This window comes from Artibeus jamaicensis, unplaced genomic scaffold (genome assembly GCF_021234435.1).
Source record: "Artibeus jamaicensis isolate MK-2021 breed Jamaican fruit bat unplaced genomic scaffold, CSHL_Jam_final contig_1015, whole genome shotgun sequence".
Classification (NCBI taxonomy): Eukaryota; Metazoa; Chordata; class Mammalia; order Chiroptera; family Phyllostomidae; genus Artibeus; species Artibeus jamaicensis.
In genome coordinates, this window is record NW_026521194.1 from 16,359,022 (window position 1) to 16,380,163 (window position 21,142).

The window sequence follows — 21,142 nt, forward strand, 5'->3', positions numbered from 1 at the left end:
AATATTCAACAGCTCTCCTCGGAAATGTAAAGAAGGAGAGGGCATGGGGAGACCAGCTACCCCCAAGAATAAGATGGGTGGATGGATGGGTACAGGGGTAGAGAGATGTGCTGATGCAAACACGGCAGACAGCATCAACAGGTGATGGGCACACGTATCCCATTGTACAATTCTCTCAACTGTTCTGTATGAAACATTTCATCATGAAGAAAAAAAAAAAAGACAGAAATTGTCAGGGCAGACCTAAAAACAACACCCAGTTCTGTGTTGTCTATAAGAAACCCACTTGAAATAAAACAACACACATAGATGAAAAGGAATTGGATAGAGAAAAATATGACATGTAAACCCTAATCAAAAGAAAGCAAAAGTAGCTCTATTAATTTCAGACAGAGTTGACTTCAGAGCAAGGACAGCTATCAGGAATAAAGAAGGGAACTGCATGATGATAGAGGTTTATTCTTCAAGAAGACGACAATCCTTAACATGCATATGCTGAACAACAGGACATCAAACTACGTGAGGTAAAAACTCAGTGAACCGTGAGGGGAAACAGATGACTTTACTATCCTATTTGGAGAGTTCACACTCCTCTATCAGCAATGAAAGGACAGCAATTTAAGTTTACATTCAAAGACATATAGAAGAAATTCAAAATAATATTCTGCAAGAATAATACACAACCACTGATGGGCAAAGAAATTATTTGCTTTGGGTATAGTCAAATCAAGTATAACTTTTATTATTTCCTTTTCTTTGAGAATAATTTTGAGCCTAGAGAAAAGTTGCAAGAACACTTCAAAGAACCATGTATATTTTACTCAGATTCACCAATTGTTAATATTTTGTGCCATTAGTTATATCATTTTTTGTCTCTGCCTCTATCTCTCCCTCTGCCCTTATCTCTTTCTGTCTGTATATAGATAGATATTAAATTTTTCTGATTCATTTGAAGTTACATCACCATATTCTTTTATCCCCAAATACTTCAGTGTGTGTACTTCCAAAAAACAAAGTCAATTTCCTACATAACCCCAGTATAGTTATCAACTTCAGAAAATCCAACATGAATACTTGGATCTAATCTACCATCTGTACACAAATTTTGCCAGTTGACCCAATAATGTTTTCTTTAAACATTCTTTCCTTCTGCACAGGCTTCACTGTGAGATCATGCATCATATTTAGCTGAAAAAATATAACTCCATTTCCAGATGGCTCAGAACAGTTCCATGGAAATTCTTTTGTATCTACATTCATCTTAACCCATCTTGGTGAATAGCTTAGTATCTGACATTCAACTTTAACTCCTGCAGATTGAAAGCTAATGTCTGTGTCCAGGTTGAATTGATGTGCTCGATACCAAAATCATCTTTTTATTTTGGGGGCCAGTTAGAAGCTCATCATGGTACTTCATAATAAAGTCTCTGGGAGATGAAAAGAAACGCTGTGTTAAAACTGCAGCACTGCCAGCATATTCTTCCTTCCAGTTAGCTGTGACACAAACTGCACTGAAGTGTTATTTGTGGATGTTGGGTTTTCTTCTCTTAGGATCACATTCCAGGGCTATACTTGGGCTTTAAAAATGTGCACATCTTAAGCTACTCCATTGTGAGTGGAAGACTGTTGGTTGGAGAATGCCAAGAACATGTGGTATTTGTACAGCAGAGCAGGCTCACTTTGTAGCATATTTTACAAATGTTTAGCACTGAATACTGCAGAGAGGTGGAGCAGGAGGCAGTTTCCCAAAGTTTCAACCCAAAATAAAATCAATCTATCATTGATTGCTTTCACAATGTTTCCATATGGAAACATTTAAAATCATTTCAATAATGCATTATGAGAAGAATGGGTATAGGTTTTCTCTTAATAGAATATTGTTACTAGGAAGAAAAGACTCTATTCTTCCAGTACCTTTCCCCAGTGCTGATTAGGCAGATGGCTTAGCTGGTACCTGTGTGCAGTAACAATTTATGAATGTGAACACAGATTACACTTTTCTTAAGGTTTTTGATGTGCTATCTTTGCAGAACAGTTTTGGCCCTTTTTTTTAAGTGCGCAAAAAATATGTGGTTTGTTGGCTTCTGCGGAAAATGGTGCTGTGTTTTGATGTGAGTTTGTGTTTGGAGGAACCAATGCAGCCTTTTTCATACTAAACCTGTAACTGAGGTGCACCAGCAGTCCATTAGGCAGGAACAGAGAAGCACTTCTGTGACGTGTGCTTTCTGGGTATGCTGCCAGGCGTCTAGCTTCACAGAACTTTGTCAAGTTTTCTTTTTGTCTAGTTCTGCTACTTGTGAGGGTACATTTTTATTTTGCGGCTATTGTTGTCTCTCCCTTTAACATCCTCATGTTTGCTTTACACGCTGCCTGAGGACTTTCACGAGCAGCATTGCGGACATATCGCTATAGTTGCATTTGGCTGCCTTCTTAGAGCCTGTTCATGGCCGTGAAGCACAGAGACATTGGATGTCAGTTTCCACCTGCACCTGGGATGAGAAAAGACGAGCTCAGGGAGGAGTCATCCTTGCCCCGTGCATCTCTGAGGGTGCGTCTACATCAACAGGTTGGCAGCAATAGAGAATCACCTCGGTTCTAGGAAACAGTGACGCTTCAGGGAGGGAAAACTCGGGCAACTCATGATGCTAATTTCAGGACATCTCTTTATTTCAGCCTTGGGAGAAGTGTTTAATCCCTAGAAAAAAATATGCCTATTTTCAAATGTTTCTGCTTTTTACTAGCAACTCAAAGTTACATATTTAAAATTTTATTCTACTTTTTTGAACTCATGAAAGTAATATACATTTATAATAGAAGATTAGGGCAACAGAAAACAACAAAAAGGAGAAATAAAAACAAAACTAGAGCCTGTGCTCTTGTCATTCATTCATAACCATGACTGAGCGTTTGCAGTAACATACACAGTTCTAATATTTTTTTTCCTATAGAAACAGACACAAGATATGTTTTATCAAAATCCTATTATACTGATGAGATCATTTAATACATGTTTTTCAACTAGAGAACTTGTTGTTGCCCTTTGCACGTCAAGTCCTTCTGGAATTCATGAGATTGTCACGAGCCCCCCACCCCCACCCCGCCCATGGAACCACCAACCCCATCTCAGCAGTTTCCATAGGCAAACGTTACAAAATGCTGGGTGTGTGATGTATTGCTAGAGAGCTGCATAGGCCCAGAAGTGCGTCCTTTGTCTCCAAGGTCATAATAGCTCTGCTGACTTCCATTCCTTTCACTGGAGCTAGTGAGGACAAGTCAAAAATGCCAGACAGAATGACAGCCCCCTGACCCATGACACCAAACGGAAAAAAAGAGAGAGAGAGAGAGAACATAGAAATCCCCTCACACACTACCCCCAAGCCCCTTTGTGTTGTTCTTGCCAACACAGCAGCCGTCCTGCTATATATACCAACTGCCACTCCTGTCCCCCATCACTCTGGGTGCTGATCAGTTGTCATCAACGACCATGGGAAAGGTGAGTCAACCCAAGTGCCATACCGTGTCTATTGAGTGTCTTCTGGTCGGATGATGTACCTGCCAGCTGACTGCCTGCCGTCACCTTGTTTTCCACTACAGATCACCTTCTACGAGGACCGGGGCTTCCAGGGCCGCCGCTACGAGTGCAGCAGCGACTGCTCCAACCTGCAGCCCTACTTCAGCCGCTGCAACTCCATCCGCGTGGACAGCGGCTGCTGGATGCTCTATGAGCGCCCCAACTACCAGGGCTGCCAGTACTTCCTGCGGCGTGGCGACTACCCCGACTACCACCAGTGGATGGGCCTCAGCGACTCCGTGCGCTCCTGCCGCGTAATTCCTTACGTGAGTCTTGCTTCAACCAACTGATGTGAAAGCATCATTGATCCGTGGCCATAAATCCCTGTTTATAACAGTTAGTGTGTTCCAACGCAGGACTAGTCCTCACAGTGAAGACAGCAATGACTGACTCTCAGACACACACACACAAAGTGAGCAGGATTATGAATGACCTCAATCTCTACTTTTTTCTTATTTAAAGATAAATTGCTTTTAGGGCACAAGAAATCACAACAACATAGCCTCTAAAATTGAATTTGGTAGCCTCTGGCTAATCCTTAATTTCTAAATAAAAATCGTTGTGGTTGGTAAAAAAAAAAGTTTCTCTAGATAATTCTTTTTTAATAATAAAAACACTAAGAGACTATAGGAGAACAATATAGGTATAATGCATTCTGACCATATTGGTGATTGTTTTCAATATACTCCAGAAACTAGCCATTTGTTTCATCTCGTATGTGGCTTCTGTTTTCCAGGAGTCGTTATCAACCAGTTTCTTAAAGGGTCAGAGACAACTCATTAGTTAAAGGGGTTTCACGAACACGGTCCTCCCCAAGGTGTTGCTTGATGTTTTTGAATCATGTGGAGTTTGTGTTTCTGCTTGCTGATGACACTAAAGTATGTGGTATGGTAAGCAGAGTTAAGAATTGGAACCAAAATTAGAGTAGAGAAATTTTGCAGACGCAAGAAGAGAGACATAAAATAGGAATTTCTTTGAGGCAAGAAACTGACATGGTACAAGTGACTGGGCACAATGTCAGACACGTGGCCTCAGAGTGGGGACTGTTGCACACTAGGAATGCAAACGTGCCTTAGAAACAAGCCCGATGGGACTCAGCTCAATGCAGTTATGACAGAAAAGGGAGTTTGACTCCGCTCCACCGACTCGCTCAGTATGGCTGCGGCAGTTGGTTTCCTACAGGGGAACCCCTTTCACTCCATTTCTTTCAGTGTTTCTTCCACAAGATAGTTCACTGGGCAGGTAAGTGTTATTTTAATGATTCTTTCTCATTTGCTAGACAAACAATGTAAGGAGAGGGACAGGGAGGAAATAGACGTCAGGATGGTGTGACGATGTGAGCAGACTGAGTCACTTTTATGGACATAAAGGATGCACATAATTTTTGTATTTCTTCTTTTGTTTCTGTCACAACAGAGCAGCTCCCACAGGATAAGACTGTACGAGAGAGATGACTACCGAGGCCTGATGTCTGAGCTCACAGAGGACTGCTCCTGCATCCACGATCGCTTCCAGCTCCACGAGCTGTACTCCCTCCACGTGCTGGAGGGCTGCTGGGTCCTCTATGAGATGCCAGACTACCGGGGGCGGCAGTACCTGCTGAGGCCGGGGGACTACAGGCGCTACCACGACTGGGGCGCCACAGATGCCAGAGTGGGCTCTCTGAGACGGGTCATCGATGTGTACTAGGCTGTGTCTTCCTTGTTATGCTTCACATATAAATGCAATAAATAGACACATTGTGTTCTTGGCACTATGCGACTCTCGCTGATCTTTCAATAATAACTGATTTGTACTAAATGGCGACACCCCAGAACTTACCTAACCCTAGAGCTCAGGTGTGTTGAATATCTACTTCCTGTTGGTTAGGCAGCATTTGGTGTCACCAGAAAGAATGATGTGAATGGAGATTCATGTCATGGGAAAGAAAGATAAACACTGTTTCTGCCTCTCCAGCTCACATCTGAGGGAGAGAGGAAGGACGAAGATAATGAACAGGATTAGAACCCATATGCAGGAGAAAGTATAGAACCAGTTGTGGCTGGAACACCAAAGCCAAGAAACTGGCTAGAGTCTCAGATATTAGTTCAGAAAAGCTGAGCAAAGAGAGGGGTTTTAAGCAAATTCCCAAAGGAGGGGAGATAAAGCCTGCTTGATGGGGGCAGGTGGTAGGGAAAGGGTTAAACCAAGAGGTAAAGGGCCTGAATTGTTATCCTGCCTCTTAGACTCAGTAGTAGAGTGACCCACTCTGGCTAGTGTTCCAGGGACTCTCCCAGGTTCATCCCTGAAAGTCCTGCCTCATGGGAAATCTCTAGTCTCAGGTAAACAGGGATGATTGGTTACCTTACTTACTAACATATCTCTTTGAGCAAGTCATTTCTTATCCTTTCTGTGCTTAAATTAACTTACTGAAAACTACAAGTGATATTAAATTCCTGCCTCACTGAATAAGTCCCAGAATAATTATGATGAAAAGATGAAGAAAGATTATGATATATTGAAATGATTGTACAAATGTAAATGTAAGAAATTAATGTATCCCCAGTGTCCCCTAATATTCAACAGTACAATGTGGTCAACTTTATTTTGGACTCCAAAATGGATTTTCATCAAGACTCAATTAGCAAACACTTAATTAAGCAGAGTGAAGTATTAATGTTTGCTACCCTACATACCTGTGGGGTTTCTTCCCAAATTAATATAAGCACAAACAATGCCCTGTTCCAGTTAACTTATGTGTAGAAATTGATAAGCTGATTTTAAAATTCCTGGAATTGCGAGGGACCCAAATAGCCAAAACAATCTTGAGATAGAAGAACAAAGCAGGAAGACTCACACTTCTGTCTATGAAATAAACCCATCTATCTGTGTTCAACTGATTTCTGACAAGGGTGCGAAGACTCTTCCATGGGGCATGAGACAGCTTTTCAACAACAGTGCTGGGACTACTGAAGATCCACATGCAAAAGCATTAAGTCGAATCCCTATCTCAAACATATATAAAAATGAACTCTAAATAGAGCAAATATCTAAATGTAAGAGCTCAAACTATAAAACTCTTAGAAGAAAATATAGGCATACATTTTTGTGACATTTTATTAGGCAACGGTTCTAAACTATGACACCAAAAGCACAAGCAACAAAAAAGTAGTAAATTGGGCTTCATCAAAATTAAAACCTTTATGCATCAAAACACACCATCAGTAAAGTGCAAAGACATCCCACAGAACGAGAAAAATATTTTCAATCCATGCATCTGTAAGGGTCTAGAATCCAGAATACATAAAGAACTCTTACAATTCAACAACACAAACAATACAATTGAAAAATAAGCAAAGGGCCCTGGCCGGTGTGACTCAGTGGATTTGAGCACCGGCCTGCCCTCAGACCAAAGGATCACCAGTTCGATTCCTAGTCAGGGCACATGCCTGGGTTGCAGGCCAGGTCTCCAGTAGGGGGCGTGCAAGAGGCAACCACACACTGATGTTTTTCTCCCTCTCTTTCTCCCTCCCTTACCCTCTCTCTAAAAATAAATAAATCTTTTTTAAAAAAATAAGCAAAGGACTGGAATATACATCTTTCCAAAGAAGATATACAATTGGCCAAGAAGCAAATGAAAAGATGCTCAGCATCTTTAGTTATTAGGGTAATTCAATTCCAAAACCATAATGGAACACCACTTAATTCTCACTACAGTGCTCACAATAACTCCAGGAAGAAAAACAGGAAAAACAAGACTTGGTAAGGTTGCAGAGAAATTGGAACTCTCACAAACCGCTGGTAGGAATGTAAAACGCTGCAGCCACTGAGGAAAACAGTTTGATAGTTCCTCATATAGGTAAGTATAGAGTTATCACATGACTCGGCAATTCTACTTCTAGGTATATACTGGAAAGAATGGGAAAGAAGTATTCAAACAAAAACTTAACATGAATATTCCTAGCAGTACTATTCGCAACAGCTAAAAGGCAGAAATGACCCAAATGTCCATCAATACACGCCACAACATGGATGAACCTTGGAAACATTATGCTAAGTGAAAGAAGACAGTCACGTACTACCTCATACTACATGAATCCAATACAGGAAATGCCCAGAATAGGCAAATTCATGAAGACAGTAAGTAGTTCAGCAGTTGTTCAGTGCTGGAGGGATGAGTGGATAAGAGAAGGAGAGCCCAAGGATACAGGGTTTTTCACTGCAGTGATGAACATGTTCTAAAATTGACTGTGGTAAGGGTTACATATAGCTATGAATACACTAAAACTAATTAATTATACACTTGAAATGGATGAACTGTATGGTATGTGAATTATATCTTAATAAAGCTATTTTAAATATAATATCCTGCACAGAACTTTAAATAATGAAATTCTTTAAATTGAGATTCCTTCCTGGTGAAGGATTATATGGAATCAATCACAGACATGAAGATGCTCAGGCAGTGATTCCCTTTATCTGTGTTTATACTTTTGGAGGCTATAGTTACCAGTGGTCAACGGTGGTCCAAAAACATTAGATGAAAACTTTCAGAAATAAACAACTCATAACTTTTAAACTGTCAGAACTTTTAATTCTGACTAGCACAATGAACACTCACCCTGTCTTGCTTTGTTCCAACTGGGACACGAGTCATCTTTTTGATCCAGTGCATCCATGCTTCATAAGCTACCCACCTGAGGGAAAAACATAGCATATATAGGGTTTGGTACTATCCAAGGTACCAGGTATCCACTGGGGGATTGGAACACATTCCTGTCAATAAGGGGGAACTACTGGATTATCAAAATATTGTGACTCTTACCAATATCAAATATGCACAAGATGTTGGGTTTTGCTGCTGGCTTAGCTAAATCATCGTGTGTTATCCTTAAGTTGGGTGACTAATAAAATATGAGCTCAGTTTTAACAAAAGAGGAAAAACTAGATGACATGTCTCACTGAAAATAATTTTATTAGCTTGAAGCTTTGTTTTGTTTTAATCTGGTGAACTGAAAGGCTTAAAAACAGCATTTTATCTGACAAAGTTTGTTGACTTTATAATTTACCATGCTCTTTCAAGTTCATCATTATTTTTAAAAAGAACTCATTTATATATTTTAGAGAGGGAAGAAGGGAGAACAAGAGAGGAAGAGTGCCGGAGAAGCTAGACCGGCTGCCTCTCCCACGCCCCCAACAGCAGACTGGCCCCAAGCAAGTTCCCTGGCTGAAACCAAGCAGGTGACCTTTCAGCCCACCGGCCAGTACTCAATCCACTGAGCCACACATGCCAGAGCTTAAGTTCATTATTTCATTTGATTTTCCTTGTCAATTATACTGTACACATGGGAAAGCTGAGGCTTGAGGAGGTTGAGCGCCTTTCCGAAGACTGTGCACGCGGTAACAGAGACTGCCCCAACACCTGTGCCTGTGTGCATGAGTGTGCTCTCCGCAGACAGTGCCTATCCGAGGATACTGTGAAGGGAAGTGACTTCAGAGGAAGCGGTGTGAAAGCCAGGCTGCGGGACAGACAGGGTAGGTGGTCCCAGGTAGCGTTATTTGCCAGCACTTGCTCCTCCACCAAGCGGTGGTGCAGGCCCCAAAGGTGCCACTCGCTTCCACAACGGACCCCGCCCAGTGCCCCCGAGGCTCTAACATTATCAGCTAATTGAGCTGGCTGGAAGGTAGACCTGTAACTCAAGGCCCAGACTTTCCCATGCCTTTGGAACCAACAGATAAAAGTCTGCGGATAGAATTTTGCTCCTGCTTTTGCTCAACTAAAAGAGTAAAGACTTTTCATTTTGGTGGTAACAACAACTTTAGTGAATTAGAACTACCAGAACCTACCAGAAAGAGTGAGAGCAAACCATTCAGCAACCCCAATGACAGAGGTAGGGGGCGGGAGGGGCGCGGGCAGGGGCTGGGGCGGGCGCGTGGAACGCCGAGCTTGCAAATCCCCTACTCACCGAAATGGGCCCCTTTTGTGTGATTTCCTGCGGAGGCAGCAGCCAGAGCAGCTATATATAGCGCCGGCGGTAGCTTTGGTCCCACACAGCACCCAGCGAACACCGCCTGCTCACTCTCTCCAAAATGGGAAAGGTAAGCGCTGGCTCAGTGAGCCTCAACTTTTGCCTTGTCGCAGCATCTTCAGCAGGGCAAATAGTTCCATGCTCTCACCTCTGCGGTTTTGCAGATCACCTTCTACGAGGACCGGGGCTTCCAGGGCCGGTGCTACGAGTGCAGCAGCGACTGCCCCAACCTGCAGCCCTACTTCAGCCGCTGCAACTCCATCCGCGTGGACAGCGGCTGCTGGATGCTCTATGAGCGCCCCAACTACCAGGGCCACCAGTACTTCCTGCGGCGTGGCGACTACCCCGACTACCAGCAGTGGATGGGCCTCAGCGACTCCGTGCGCTCCTGCCGCCTCATCCCTGAAGTGAGTGTGGGTCTGTCTTTTTGTTCGGTCTCTTTGGGAATGAAAGCCATTAAAAAAGATCATTCTTCAACCAGATTGTTCCAACTAGTGTGCAGAAAGTGGAAGTGAGCCTAGTGCCTGCAGCTCATTCCAGAAGGATGTTTCAGATGAGAACACATTCTTCAGGAAACCTGTTTTTCTAAGTCACATGTCCCCAGATTTTATATTTTAAATATAATCCAAAATTAAAAGATGAAGATGAAGAAAAAGCGGAACATAGAGAAAACTGAAGTTACCACCTGTTCATGGTGTAATTTCTTAAAGTGGTGATTGCAAGCCTTGCCAACTCAGAAATCCAGTAGGACAAAACTCAGAAAGAACAATCTGTGTCTGTTTAATTGATAAAAGTGCTTTTGCTTGCTCTGGCCCACTCTTCTACTGGTTATCTCTTGGAAGAAGGGAGGCCCCTGTCTGCTAGTTTCTGTTCTAATTTCATGGTCAGAACCTACCAGCTCACTTTCGGGCTTATAAACTAGTGGAAAGGCCAAATCCAAGCTTTCGTTAGAGGTTCGCCATTTCCTAGGCAGTGACTGCAGGGTTCTCAGAAGACCGGTGTGTAGGAGGCAGGAGGCGCCGTGTCAGCCAGACAGAGCTTAATGAACATGATTCTTGCAGCTGAGGGAAGCAACAAAGTTGAGGGCAGGAGGCCAGAAAGGAAGCTAGAGTCAAAGAGTGGATGAAAACTGAACTGTCGTTAGAAAAAGGTGTCATCTTAAATTGGTACAAGAGCTTTGCAATCCCATGTGTCATTGTGTACATGAATGCTAAGACATCAGTTGTGCAGAAAATAGCTAAACGTGGGATTTTTAACAAGAGTAATTTATCAGATGAAACAGGTCTTTCCAATGACTCTCATCTTTCACCTTTGTGAAGGAATTTCTCTAATAACGAGGACTGGATTAATCCATTTTATTGTAGGCAAATCTTAATTCCCAAGGCCAGAGAATGGTGGGTAGCATTTGAAGGATTGCTGAATTCTATTCCTTGCTGTACCCGGTAGTTATTAGACTCACTTCAAGTGGGTGATGGGCGCCAGGAAGGCTCTTTAACTCTGCAACATGGCTGTTCTGGAAGCAAACTTGAACTCAGAACTTCTAGACAGGTGTGACCAGGGTGGTGCAGGGACTAGAACTTTAATTTCTCTTTATTTGTGTCCACTCACTTTCCACCTTCTGTCTGCCACCCCAGCACTCCGGCACTTACAGAATGAGGATCTACGAGAGGGATGACTTCAGAGGACAAATGTCAGAGATCACAGATGATTGTCTCTCTCTTCAGGACCGCTTCCACATCAGTGAAATCCACTCCCTCAATGTGCTGGAGGGCTACTGGGTTCTTTACGAGATGCCCAGCTACAGGGGACGGCAGTACCTCCTGAGACCAGGAGAGTACAGAAGATTCCTTGACTGGGGCGCTATGAACGCCAAAGTTGGTTCTTTTAGACGTGTCATGGATTTTTACTGAAGTATTCACATTCTCCACGTTTCTCCTTTAGAATCTAATAAAATGTTTTAGCTTGTGTTTCTGGCACCAATAGAGTTCTGCCTGTCTTTCAATCTACCAAGCATTCATTTGCAATTGGGGCACTTAGCAAGAATAATGACACGTGTTTTCAAAATGGGGAAACAGCGTCTTATAAGGAGGACAAAGCGAAGACATTTTGTCGGCATTCTTTTAAAGACTTAACCTGATTTTCCTTCCTGGTTGTCTCCACTCTTTTTTTGGGGGGGATAGTCCAAGTCTTAGCTGTTGAGAAAAGTCATTCCCAGCATCTGGATTCTTACTGCAGCTCCGTGAATAAACTGTTCCCTCTCACCTATTGCACACCTATTGTAACCACCACTGTTCCTTTTCTCCCAATTTCATTTCCAATGTCCCACTCCCTCCATGAGATTCCAAACACAGTTCCCACGGGTTTGCTGTGTGTGCTTTGTAGAAGAATTTCAGGATTTTTACCAAGACCATATGCACACAGGGAAAGTCAGCCTTTTATCATTTTAATAGGAAATAAAGTATTATAATTATATGTAGAAAATGATGCTAAATGCAGAATAAATGAAAATGAATGAGGAAATTGCATCAGAAGACAAAGAAAGAGCAGGAAAGAGAGAGAGAGAAATGGAGCCAGGGGTGAAGTTCAAGGCCATGTTGCATTCTCTAAGGCACTTTGTTGGCTGTACCTACAGCCAGATGTGGATCCAGCAGCCAAGGCAGAGAAGGAAACAAGATCAGTTCCTCAACTCATAGAATCTTTATGGCAAATAAATGAATTATTCATGACAAGCCTAATCATTCCAAGTACTGAAACCTAAAAGAAAATTTTCTTGTGGCTCCTGGCAATTACGGCACTGAGTAAATAATACCCTCAATAACATCCCGCAGTAATTAAATATAGTTCTTCGATATAATATTATACTTCTATAATATTACTTCTTATCAAGTAATTCAATGAAGCTGATAGCTTCAGTTCAAAATTTAAGTACCCCATCCTTTGAAATTCTAACAAAATGACTCTCGTAATTGTCTCTTGTAATTCTAGAGCGAAAACGAATGGTTTATGCTTCCCCCAGCCACCATCCACTCTGAACTCCTGCCTCGTCATTGGGTGGATCAGCTGGCCTTCCCCGTGTGTCTCACTCTCCCCTCCCACGCATCATACTGACTCAGATGGAAGACATACTCCGGAACCGTCTCTCACATAAAGCATCACTGTGTGCAGCCAGCTTCATTACCAAGGTTCTGGGAGAGAGAAGCAAGCTTAGATCATTACAATACAACAACAGTGGGTGGTTCTGCTCCAGCCAGTCTTCCAGCTCCAACCTGCCCGTGGGTGATCTTACCTTCTTTCCCTTCTGTGCTCCTCTTCTGTTCTTAGCTGTACCAACATGGTTGCCAGAGTCTCTGTCTATCCCATGTCCTCGAGGGCTCCAAATGGACTACCCGAGTGGCTTATCAATAGAGCAAACATCATTTGTTTCTTAAACTGAATCATTTTTGAGAGTAGACGTATACTATGAAGGATGATACTGGGGCAAGAGCATGAATCAAGACTGTTCCAGCGAAACTAGAGCATGTGATTTGGCTGCTTATAAAAGTTCCTTCCCTAAAAAAAATAGATTCCTGAATTGTTTTGTATTCGTTGTTCCAAAAGCTCAGTTCTTCAGACTTCAAACTCTCAATACTAGCACTGGCTTTTTGGACAGTCTTCTGTCTGCCAATCATAATATATCAAACATGAATTAGGAACCCAAAGTTTCTTGGAGTACTGAATTTTCTACTATCTACCAAGGAGTCATCTCACAGACTTCAGACGTAAAAATTATCCCAAAACACCTGAATTGAAAGCTCATAAAATAAGAGTTCCCAGGTCTCATTGATTAGGTTTTTCTTCTTGAAAATCAGTTGCTTCTGTCACCAGGACACTGGCAGAGAGACCAGTATCCCTGCTGTAACTCCAGTATAAAGAAAACTCAACAGCAGGGTGTGACTAGGGGAAGAGATTATGCCCAAACTAACTCCTGATTCTACCCTTTATTATTCTCTCCCTACTCTCTCTAAAGTTAATGCTGAGACCTCAAAGAGATGAAAGGGTCTGAAGAGAGGCAGCCAGAAAGAGTGGAATGGAAGGGATAGCCTACAGAATTCTACTAACCTTGCCCCCATCAAGATGAACCAACAATTGGAGATAACGCCAGTGTCAAACTGCACACCCAACACACACCAGTGTTTCTTGCATATCCTAACTTGTAATACAAAGTCCAGATTTTAAATCTTTTTCTTCCTTTTTTTCTCCTTTTCCCTTTGAATCTACAATGGTTCCTGGATTACCTAACAACTCTATAAAAGGCCTGCCAAGCAAAGAAACTGTAGTAGCTACTCCATAAAGAAGTGCCAAGAACTGCTGTATGGAGTTACAGTCTCAAGGGATCCTCCTTCTCTGGGTTCTCTCTCCAGTTGCCCTGCCCTGCTGCCATGCAGTTAGGTCCTGACGTTAGTATGTGTCTTACTCTCTCTCCTCGAACTTCAGGAATTCAAGTTTTCTCCCTTGTCGGTTTGTCAAAGCAAAAGTGAACATCACAACAACCTGTTGCTTAAACCAGAAGAAATTGTTTTTAACCCAAAAGTCAATTTGTACTAAAAGAAATGCCATAGAAGTTAAGTGGATGTGAGTCATCAAAGACAAGTTGTTTCTGTGATGGTGGTCTTTGGTCCTCTACCCAGGCTCTTTGTATGGCCTAGTCTGGTCTACAGGGCTGCTAATCAAATGACCTCTGCTCCTTTAACCAAACACATATATGACATACATGCTATGTGAATTACTAGGAAGCAGGGAGGTGCATGGTAAAGGTGAACTCCTGGCTGGACCTCAAACACTGGCAAAACTCTGGAATTGGCTGCTGCCATTGTAACATTAATTTGATGTATCAGAAGACATAAAAAAGGAAAAATACTGAGGATCAAAGGACTTGGGGGGCAACATATCATTCCTATATTTGCTATTTTTGCTTAGTCCCTTGTTACAAAGGCCCATCAATAGGTCAAGTGCAGGGCATTTGTGGCATCCTACGTATTGAAAGTTGCCAATGCTGAACTTTGATGTGGGTGGGTATGCCAGTGTGTGCTGAGCATTTGAAATTGGTCCCGTGGACTAACAAAATGAACTTCAGACTGGAGAGTAACATTTATATACCGCAGGCATTTATTGAGTAACTTTAATATGCCGGTTCATTTTGCCAATTAGTGATGATGCAAAACCAAAGATAGAGTAGTCACTGTCCTGATGGGGGTCTCCTCATTTATTTGGAGGAACTGATACCCAAACAAAATAATTAGATAAATGATCATTACCATTACGGTGGTATGAACAAGATGCTCGGTGAACCAAATACGCAGTATTAGCCTGGAAGATAAAGAAAGGTTCGAGAAAATCTTTGCAGAGGAATTGACACTTGAGCTGAGTTTGAGGAAAGGGTAAAATTTCTCTGGGTGAAAAATGTGAAACTGGTGTCTTAAGGCAAAAAAGATCAATACATTCAAAAACGAGAGAAGTGTGCAAATAACTTTGTGTGTTTGGGAAACTACAACTAGTCCAGTGTGACTGGAGAGAAAGTGTGGGGACAGACAGGGGATGTCGGGTCTGGAATGTTGTGCTAAGAAACTGGTACTTGATTCTGGAGGCCCTAGGGGAGTCAGTAAAGTATTTCAAGCAGATGAGCAGCTGTCTTAGTTCTGTCTGCTGTAACAAAAATGCCATAGACTGGGTAGCTTCAACAGCAAACATGTAGTTCTCAACAGCAAACAGTTCTGGAGGATGGGAAGTCTAAGATCAGGGCTTCGGCAGACATACTGTCTGGTGAGAGCCCACTTCCTGGTTTGCAGATATCTTCTTTCTGTATCCTCACCTGGCAAAGAGAGAGAGGAAGCAAGCTCTTCCCTGCCACTTTTTATAAAGATACTCATGACCTAGTTACCTCTCAAATGCCTCACCTCCTTTGTGGATTAGGGCTTCGACATTACACCGGGGATTAAGGTGTTAGGATTGCCTTGAGGATTAAAGTTACAACATACGAATTTGGGGGAACACAGACATTTGGCTCATAGCAGCAGCATGACTTGATGTGTTCTGATTCTGATCACCCTGGTGTCCTAGCAGAGCTCACTCTTGTTCATATCAAAAGTCCAGCTGAGATATGAGGACTCTTGATGAAAGGCAGCTGCTTTCAGGGAAGGGTTGTGGGAGCTCAGAGGAAAGGAAGGCGGGGAGGGGCTGAGGAAGAGAAGGAGAGAGACCTGAAAAGAGGTGAGAGAAGTGCCAAAACTATGCCATTCTGAGAAAAGATTAACATTTAGTCATATGGGAATGCATCATTATCTCTTTTCCTATGTATCAGCTCAATTACTTAAAGTGCTGACACTTCTGCTTGGATTCTCTCATTATCTGTGTAGGAAAATATGGAACAAAGCCAAAAGCATTTCTGCCTATATGTTTGAGAAGAATATTGGTATAATTGCTAGTAAAATTTTACCTGGGGATAGCTAAAACATATGTTTTTCTCATTTAGAAAAAATAAAGAAATAAACCAGAGTAATGATTTTCAAAATTTTTGTCCAAGAACAATCTGGTGCTAGTTAAAAAATACAAATTTCCGGAGTCTTTTCCAGATGTAGTAATGCAGAATCTCCCAAGAGGTTAGGGCCTGGTACTTTGCATTTCATTAAGCACAGGTGATTCTTACATGAACTACAGTCCGAAAACCAATAGATCATTGCTAAAGTCCCTTGCAAATCCACCATGTTTTTAATCACTAAATCGCTTCATAGCATAAAGATTTTTCAAGCACCTCTGAGAGAACTAAATCTCTCTGAGAGATAAATAGGCTAATGTCATCCTTAATAATGTCACATTATTACCAATAGAAGATATTTATTCAGTGCTCATTTGTGCCAAGTAGATGACAAACACGTGGCATACACAATCTCATTTACTCATGTCAATGTCCTTTAGCCAAGGACCATCAGAGACCCTCATCATGAACCCAGTTGGGTTTATTACTTGTTAGATCGAGAAAGAACACATGTCTTGGGGAGGAGACACGAGCTGTCTCAATAAGAGGATGTTGGAAAGAGTGTGTTATAAGATTTCTCTCTGGTTGCGTGATTTGGAGAAGGGTCTAGACAAGCAGGGGTTCACTCTAGACTGGGTGTTGTCAGAAAACAGAGGTAATGTTATGACTGGATGTCAACAAACACACTCTTGGGGAGGGAGCCCAGCACACGAGTAAAGCTGTAGTTGATATAGAAGTAGCAGTTAATCGTTTTAGCTGAGAGGGGGGTGCTTGGTATTTAGTGGGAGGCATGCTGACTTTGTTTTGGCCTGCGCTTGTCTCCTTTCCTCATGATCTCAGAGCAAGCTGGGCTGCAGTTGCTATTCTGTGAGATTGTTTCCATCCGATGGGGGAATAACATAGGTTAGCTCCCAGGGCCAGGCCAGCTTCTGAATGTCAGCGGCTTTTCTTTCTTTTGTTTTCTTTAAGATTTTATTATTTATTTTGAGAGAGAGAGAAAGGGAGGGTAAAAGAGGGGGAGAGAAGCATCAATGTGTGGTTGCCTCTCACTCGCCCCCTACTGGAGACCTGGTCTGAAACCCAGGCATGTGCTCTGACTGGGAATCCACCCAGCAACCTTTTGGTTCATAGGTGGGAGCTCAATGCACAGAGCCACACCAGCCAAAACATCTTTCTCTTTCTTTTTTCTGTATTTCTTCCTCGTCCAACATACTATATACCATGAGGTAAGTACTATGAAATAACTGGTGCTCTGAGAGGTTACATAGCTACTGAGTGAACTTTCTCAGTCCACAAAGTTTTGCTGCCTCCCCCGACCCTGGAAAATGGGAGGCAATCTATAAAGCAGTAAACTTCTCAGTCTTGGACCCAACGATCAGAGAATCCTTTCCCTTGGTTCTTCTCACCAGCCGACTACCAGCCACTCATTTTTAGTTACATGAAATAGTTCAAAGGCAAAGTCAGTAGCTATGCCTCAAAGTATCTGGTCAACTCAGTCAAAACTAGCAAAGATCAGAATCCAGACTGGTGTCCTACATTAGACTGACAAATTGCAGAAAGAAAGAAATTTTAGGTTAAAGTGGTCTCTGTCATCAAGGAAAATCAGTCCGTGCTGTGGCATTCCGAGGCAGTTCTATAAAGGCATAGACTTTTCCTAGAAAATGCATGGGACATAACTGAACTGTGGACACATGCATTTCAGGTCAAAAGTTCAAATCGATGTGCTGCTAAGTCTAGAAAACACTAAGAATCCAAATAAAAGCAGCTGTAGGGATGAGTCTAAAACACGGACAGGACAGCTTTAGAATACACCAGAGAATGAGGGTAAACTCCACAGGCATTTCCACTGAATGCAGCGTGTAAAAGGGATCCATGAAATCCCCTCCTCACCCCGGGCCCCTTTTGTGTCATTCTTGCTAACGCAGCAGCTGGTCTCCTATATAGCCTACCCGTGCTGCCGGACCATCCACTGAACTCGCTTCATCAGAGTCAACGGGCCATGGGGAAGGTGAGCGGAACACAAGTGAAATAAAATGGAAAAAAAATTCAAAGCCTCCATACAAGACCAATTGGAACTAAATGATTTCATTTGCAATTCTTCCTTTGCAGATCACCTTCTATGAGGACCGGGGCTTCCAGGGCCGGTGCTACGAGTGCAGCAGCGACTGCCCCAACCTGCAGCCCTACTTCAGCCGCTGCAACTCCATCCGTGTGGACAGTGGCTGCTGGATGCTCTATGAGCGCCCCAACTACCAGGGCCGCCAGTACTTCCTGCGGCGTGGCGACTACCCGGACTACCAGCAGTGGATGGGCCTCAGCGACTCCATCCGCTCCTGCTGTCTCATTCCTCAAGTGAGTTCCGCTTGGTGGCGGTCACGGTGCCTGAGGGTCTTCACAGTATTATTGCGGGTGGTTAGGATGAAGGAGGTTTTCCTTTAAAAACACCAAAGGATTAGGAGGGCTTTAGATACTTGCCTAAACCCAGATAGATACTGGCACAAGAACAGCACAGACTAGTAGAGAAGAATTCACTTAGAGAGTTCATTTTATTTTTAATTTTTACTACCAATAAGTCAATCAAAAGTCTGTGACAAATATAATAACGTGGTGGTATATAAAACAAAATTTGCAAATGGGAAATTGGTTGTACAAAAAAAGGCAGTATTTCTAAGAAATTCATTTGACCTGTAGTAAGGGAATTGATAATGAATGAGATAGATAAGCTCCACTGTAGAGTAGTAAAAATGGAAAACTCTATTGTTAATACAGGCTGTTGAAAGGTAATGTCCAACTTGGGAAAGAGTAATTGTTCTCAATTTGGAAAATCAGTTGAATTATGACTTTAAGTAATTGTTTGAACCAATTTTCACTGACTCATGTCAGTTTTTAAATTCTACATGTAAATTTATATACATATACAAATTTATAGACATATAAATCTATAAATGTGTATGTATATAAATTTGGGATATAACACTCACATTAAAAGAATGTCACTCAAAATACTTCATATTTCTCCTAAATATTGGCTTAACATGTAGGAATTAAGGAATTACATAATCAGGAGTTAGGAAAATAAGATATTTGAACTCTTGATAAATTCTAACCCAGACTTATGAATCTCTTAAAAAATCACATGTCCTAGATAGGAAATAGAAAACAAGCCTGCAAATATGTGTTAAATGCTAGTAGAACACAGATCCATTCAAAGCAACCCTAGAGTCTCAGTATTTACACAGACAATCCCATGCCCCAACCCACCAAGTTCATCTGTTGTTTGGTTTCTTCTGTCCCTTCTGTCTGTGGACGGAGCAGACAGGCTCCCACAGGCTGCGGCTGTACGAGAGAGAGGACCACCAGGGCCTCATGGTGGAGCTGAGCGAGGACTGCTCCAGCGTCCAGGACCGCTTCCACCTGAGTGAGGTCCGCTCCCTCCACGTGCTGGAGGGCTGCTGGGTCCTCTATGAGATGCCCAACTACCGAGGGCGGCAGTACCTGCTGAGGCCCCAAGAGTACAGGCGCTACCAGGACTGGGGAGCCGAGGATGCTAAGGCTGGCTCTTTGCGGAGGGTGGTGGATTTGTACTAAAATACTTCACACTACCATTTTCTCACTTTGGAACCTAATAAAGTATTTAGTCTGTATTGTTGGCAATTGTTGGCTTCTGTTGTTTTTGCATTGCGTGCCAATTATAATTCACAAGTAGATGCTCTGTGGTAAAGGAAGCATTTCTAGAGTCCTTTGAGGAGTGAGTAAGTGGGAAGGGGTCTGGTTTAGAAGAGCTCCAAGATAAAATAAGTCTTGAACAGGTTCAGAAGTGAGGGTGGAGAGGGGAGGTAACCCGTCTGAGAATGCAAAGCAAGTCAACACAGAGAAACAGGGGAGGGTGACGGGTGGGGAAGGAGGCATTCAGCCTCAGCTTTGAGGAACACATTCCTTTTGATCAAGAGGTGGTTGGAGGTCACAGAGGGTCACAGAGGAGTGGTGAACAAAAGCCTACCTGGCATAAAGCCTGATCATACTATATAAGGAACTGTAGTTTTGTTCACTTTCAGGCACAGTATTGTGTAACTAAGGCCAAGGTTGTTCCCGGCCGTTGCCAAACTTTCAGATGCATTACGGACCCTCCTTCCTATTCCAAAACAGCTTCTGCTTGGGGTGTACCAATTATTGGCCACGATAGCTGCTGGGCCAAACACTGTGTGAAGGGCAGAAACTGCACAGCTGTACATGATACCCTGCTAACACAAATAAATGGGGTACACATTAGAATTTTAAATAGATTTGCATGATATAATGTACCATAAACACAAAAGTCCTTTTACTCCAACAAAACAGTCTCAAATTTAAAGGCACATAGAAGAAACCAGAATTTCTGGAGCCCTTTGACTGAAGTTAAAATCTGCTTGCTCAAAATCCTGCATATTAAAAAATTTTTTAAATCTTTTCATCCGTAGAGAATGCATTTATTTTTAATTAAAAAGGTTTCCTGTAAAGTGAAAGCCTCCCATAATCTTACTACTTAACAAATTCTATGTAAACAGAATTGGAGAAGTTTCTTGTGATCCCTTCTTCATTGCTAACCAGTGTTCACACTTGGCGGACACCCTCCCCAAAGTTTTCCCTCATTCTGTAGATATCTCATAAAACACATGTTCTGTCCCCCCAACAAAAATGGAATTATTTTTGAGAGTACTAGTCTGCAACTTGCTTTTAACATGCAATATTATGGACATATATCTAGGTCATAACCTCATTCCGTTTAACAACAGCATTGTATTCCCTTGTTTGAAGGTGCCCTAGATTATTTCACCATTTTTCTGTCGGTGATTGGAGTTTTCCAATGTTGCTTTTACAAACAAGGCTGCAAAGAATATTGTGCATGTCCCTTCACCTACACATGCATAACTATTGGAGGATAGAGACCTAAAAGTGGGACTGCAGGCTCATAGCACAAGATATATATATTTATTTCATTTAACAGACTCTGCCCATATATTAGCCACCGGAGGTCATAACATCTTTGATATAGGAGCTTCACCATTTATTGAG

At 42.3% G+C, this 21,142-nt stretch overlaps 3 protein-coding genes across 4 annotated transcripts; all 3 read left to right on the forward strand.

The window, feature by feature from the left end:
• The first annotated feature begins 3,465 nt into the window (after positions 1 to 3,465).
• Positions 3,466 to 5,291, forward strand: CRYGA (crystallin gamma A). Of its 2 annotated transcripts, XM_037166005.2 has the most exons (3): positions 3,466 to 3,493; positions 3,595 to 3,837; positions 4,988 to 5,291. In XM_037166005.2, exons 1-3 carry the CDS (start codon positions 3,485 to 3,487, stop codon positions 5,258 to 5,260), a joined length of 525 nt encoding a protein of 174 aa, XP_037021900.2. In that variant the 5' UTR covers positions 3,466 to 3,484; the 3' UTR covers positions 5,261 to 5,291. The 2 variants fall into 2 exon arrangements, with proteins under 2 accessions (XP_037021900.2, XP_053524214.1); XM_053668239.1 differs by lacking the exon at positions 3,466 to 3,493 and having other exon boundaries at positions 3,547 to 3,837.
• A 4,300-nt stretch (positions 5,292 to 9,591) lies between these two features.
• On the forward strand, positions 9,592 to 11,559 carry LOC119064349 (gamma-crystallin B). The gene is made up of 3 exons (XM_037165982.2): positions 9,592 to 9,649; positions 9,744 to 9,986; positions 11,214 to 11,559. Exons 1-3 carry the CDS (start codon positions 9,641 to 9,643, stop codon positions 11,487 to 11,489), a joined length of 528 nt encoding a protein of 175 aa, XP_037021877.2. The 5' UTR covers positions 9,592 to 9,640; the 3' UTR covers positions 11,490 to 11,559.
• A 6,455-nt stretch (positions 11,560 to 18,014) lies between these two features.
• On the forward strand, positions 18,015 to 19,744 carry LOC119064374 (gamma-crystallin C). The gene is made up of 3 exons (XM_037166028.2): positions 18,015 to 18,098; positions 18,200 to 18,442; positions 19,406 to 19,744. Exons 1-3 carry the CDS (start codon positions 18,090 to 18,092, stop codon positions 19,676 to 19,678), a joined length of 525 nt encoding a protein of 174 aa, XP_037021923.2. The 5' UTR covers positions 18,015 to 18,089; the 3' UTR covers positions 19,679 to 19,744.
• The last annotated feature ends 1,398 nt before the right edge of the window (positions 19,745 to 21,142 follow it).

Excerpts from the sequence above, each read along its gene's own strand:
- CRYGA (XM_053668239.1), top strand. The coding sequence starts at position 3,547 with ATGTACCTGCCAGCTGACTGCCTGCCGTCACCTTGTTTTCCACTACAG. Across the intron at positions 3,838-4,987 it reads CCTGCCGCGTAATTCCTTAC|AGCAGCTCCCACAGGATAAG; the intron begins GTGAGTCTTGCT and ends CTGTCACAACAG.
- LOC119064349 (XM_037165982.2), top strand. Across the intron at positions 9,987-11,213 it reads CCTGCCGCCTCATCCCTGAA|CACTCCGGCACTTACAGAAT; the intron begins GTGAGTGTGGGT and ends CTGCCACCCCAG.
- LOC119064374 (XM_037166028.2), top strand. Across the intron at positions 18,443-19,405 it reads CCTGCTGTCTCATTCCTCAA|ACAGGCTCCCACAGGCTGCG; the intron begins GTGAGTTCCGCT and ends TGGACGGAGCAG.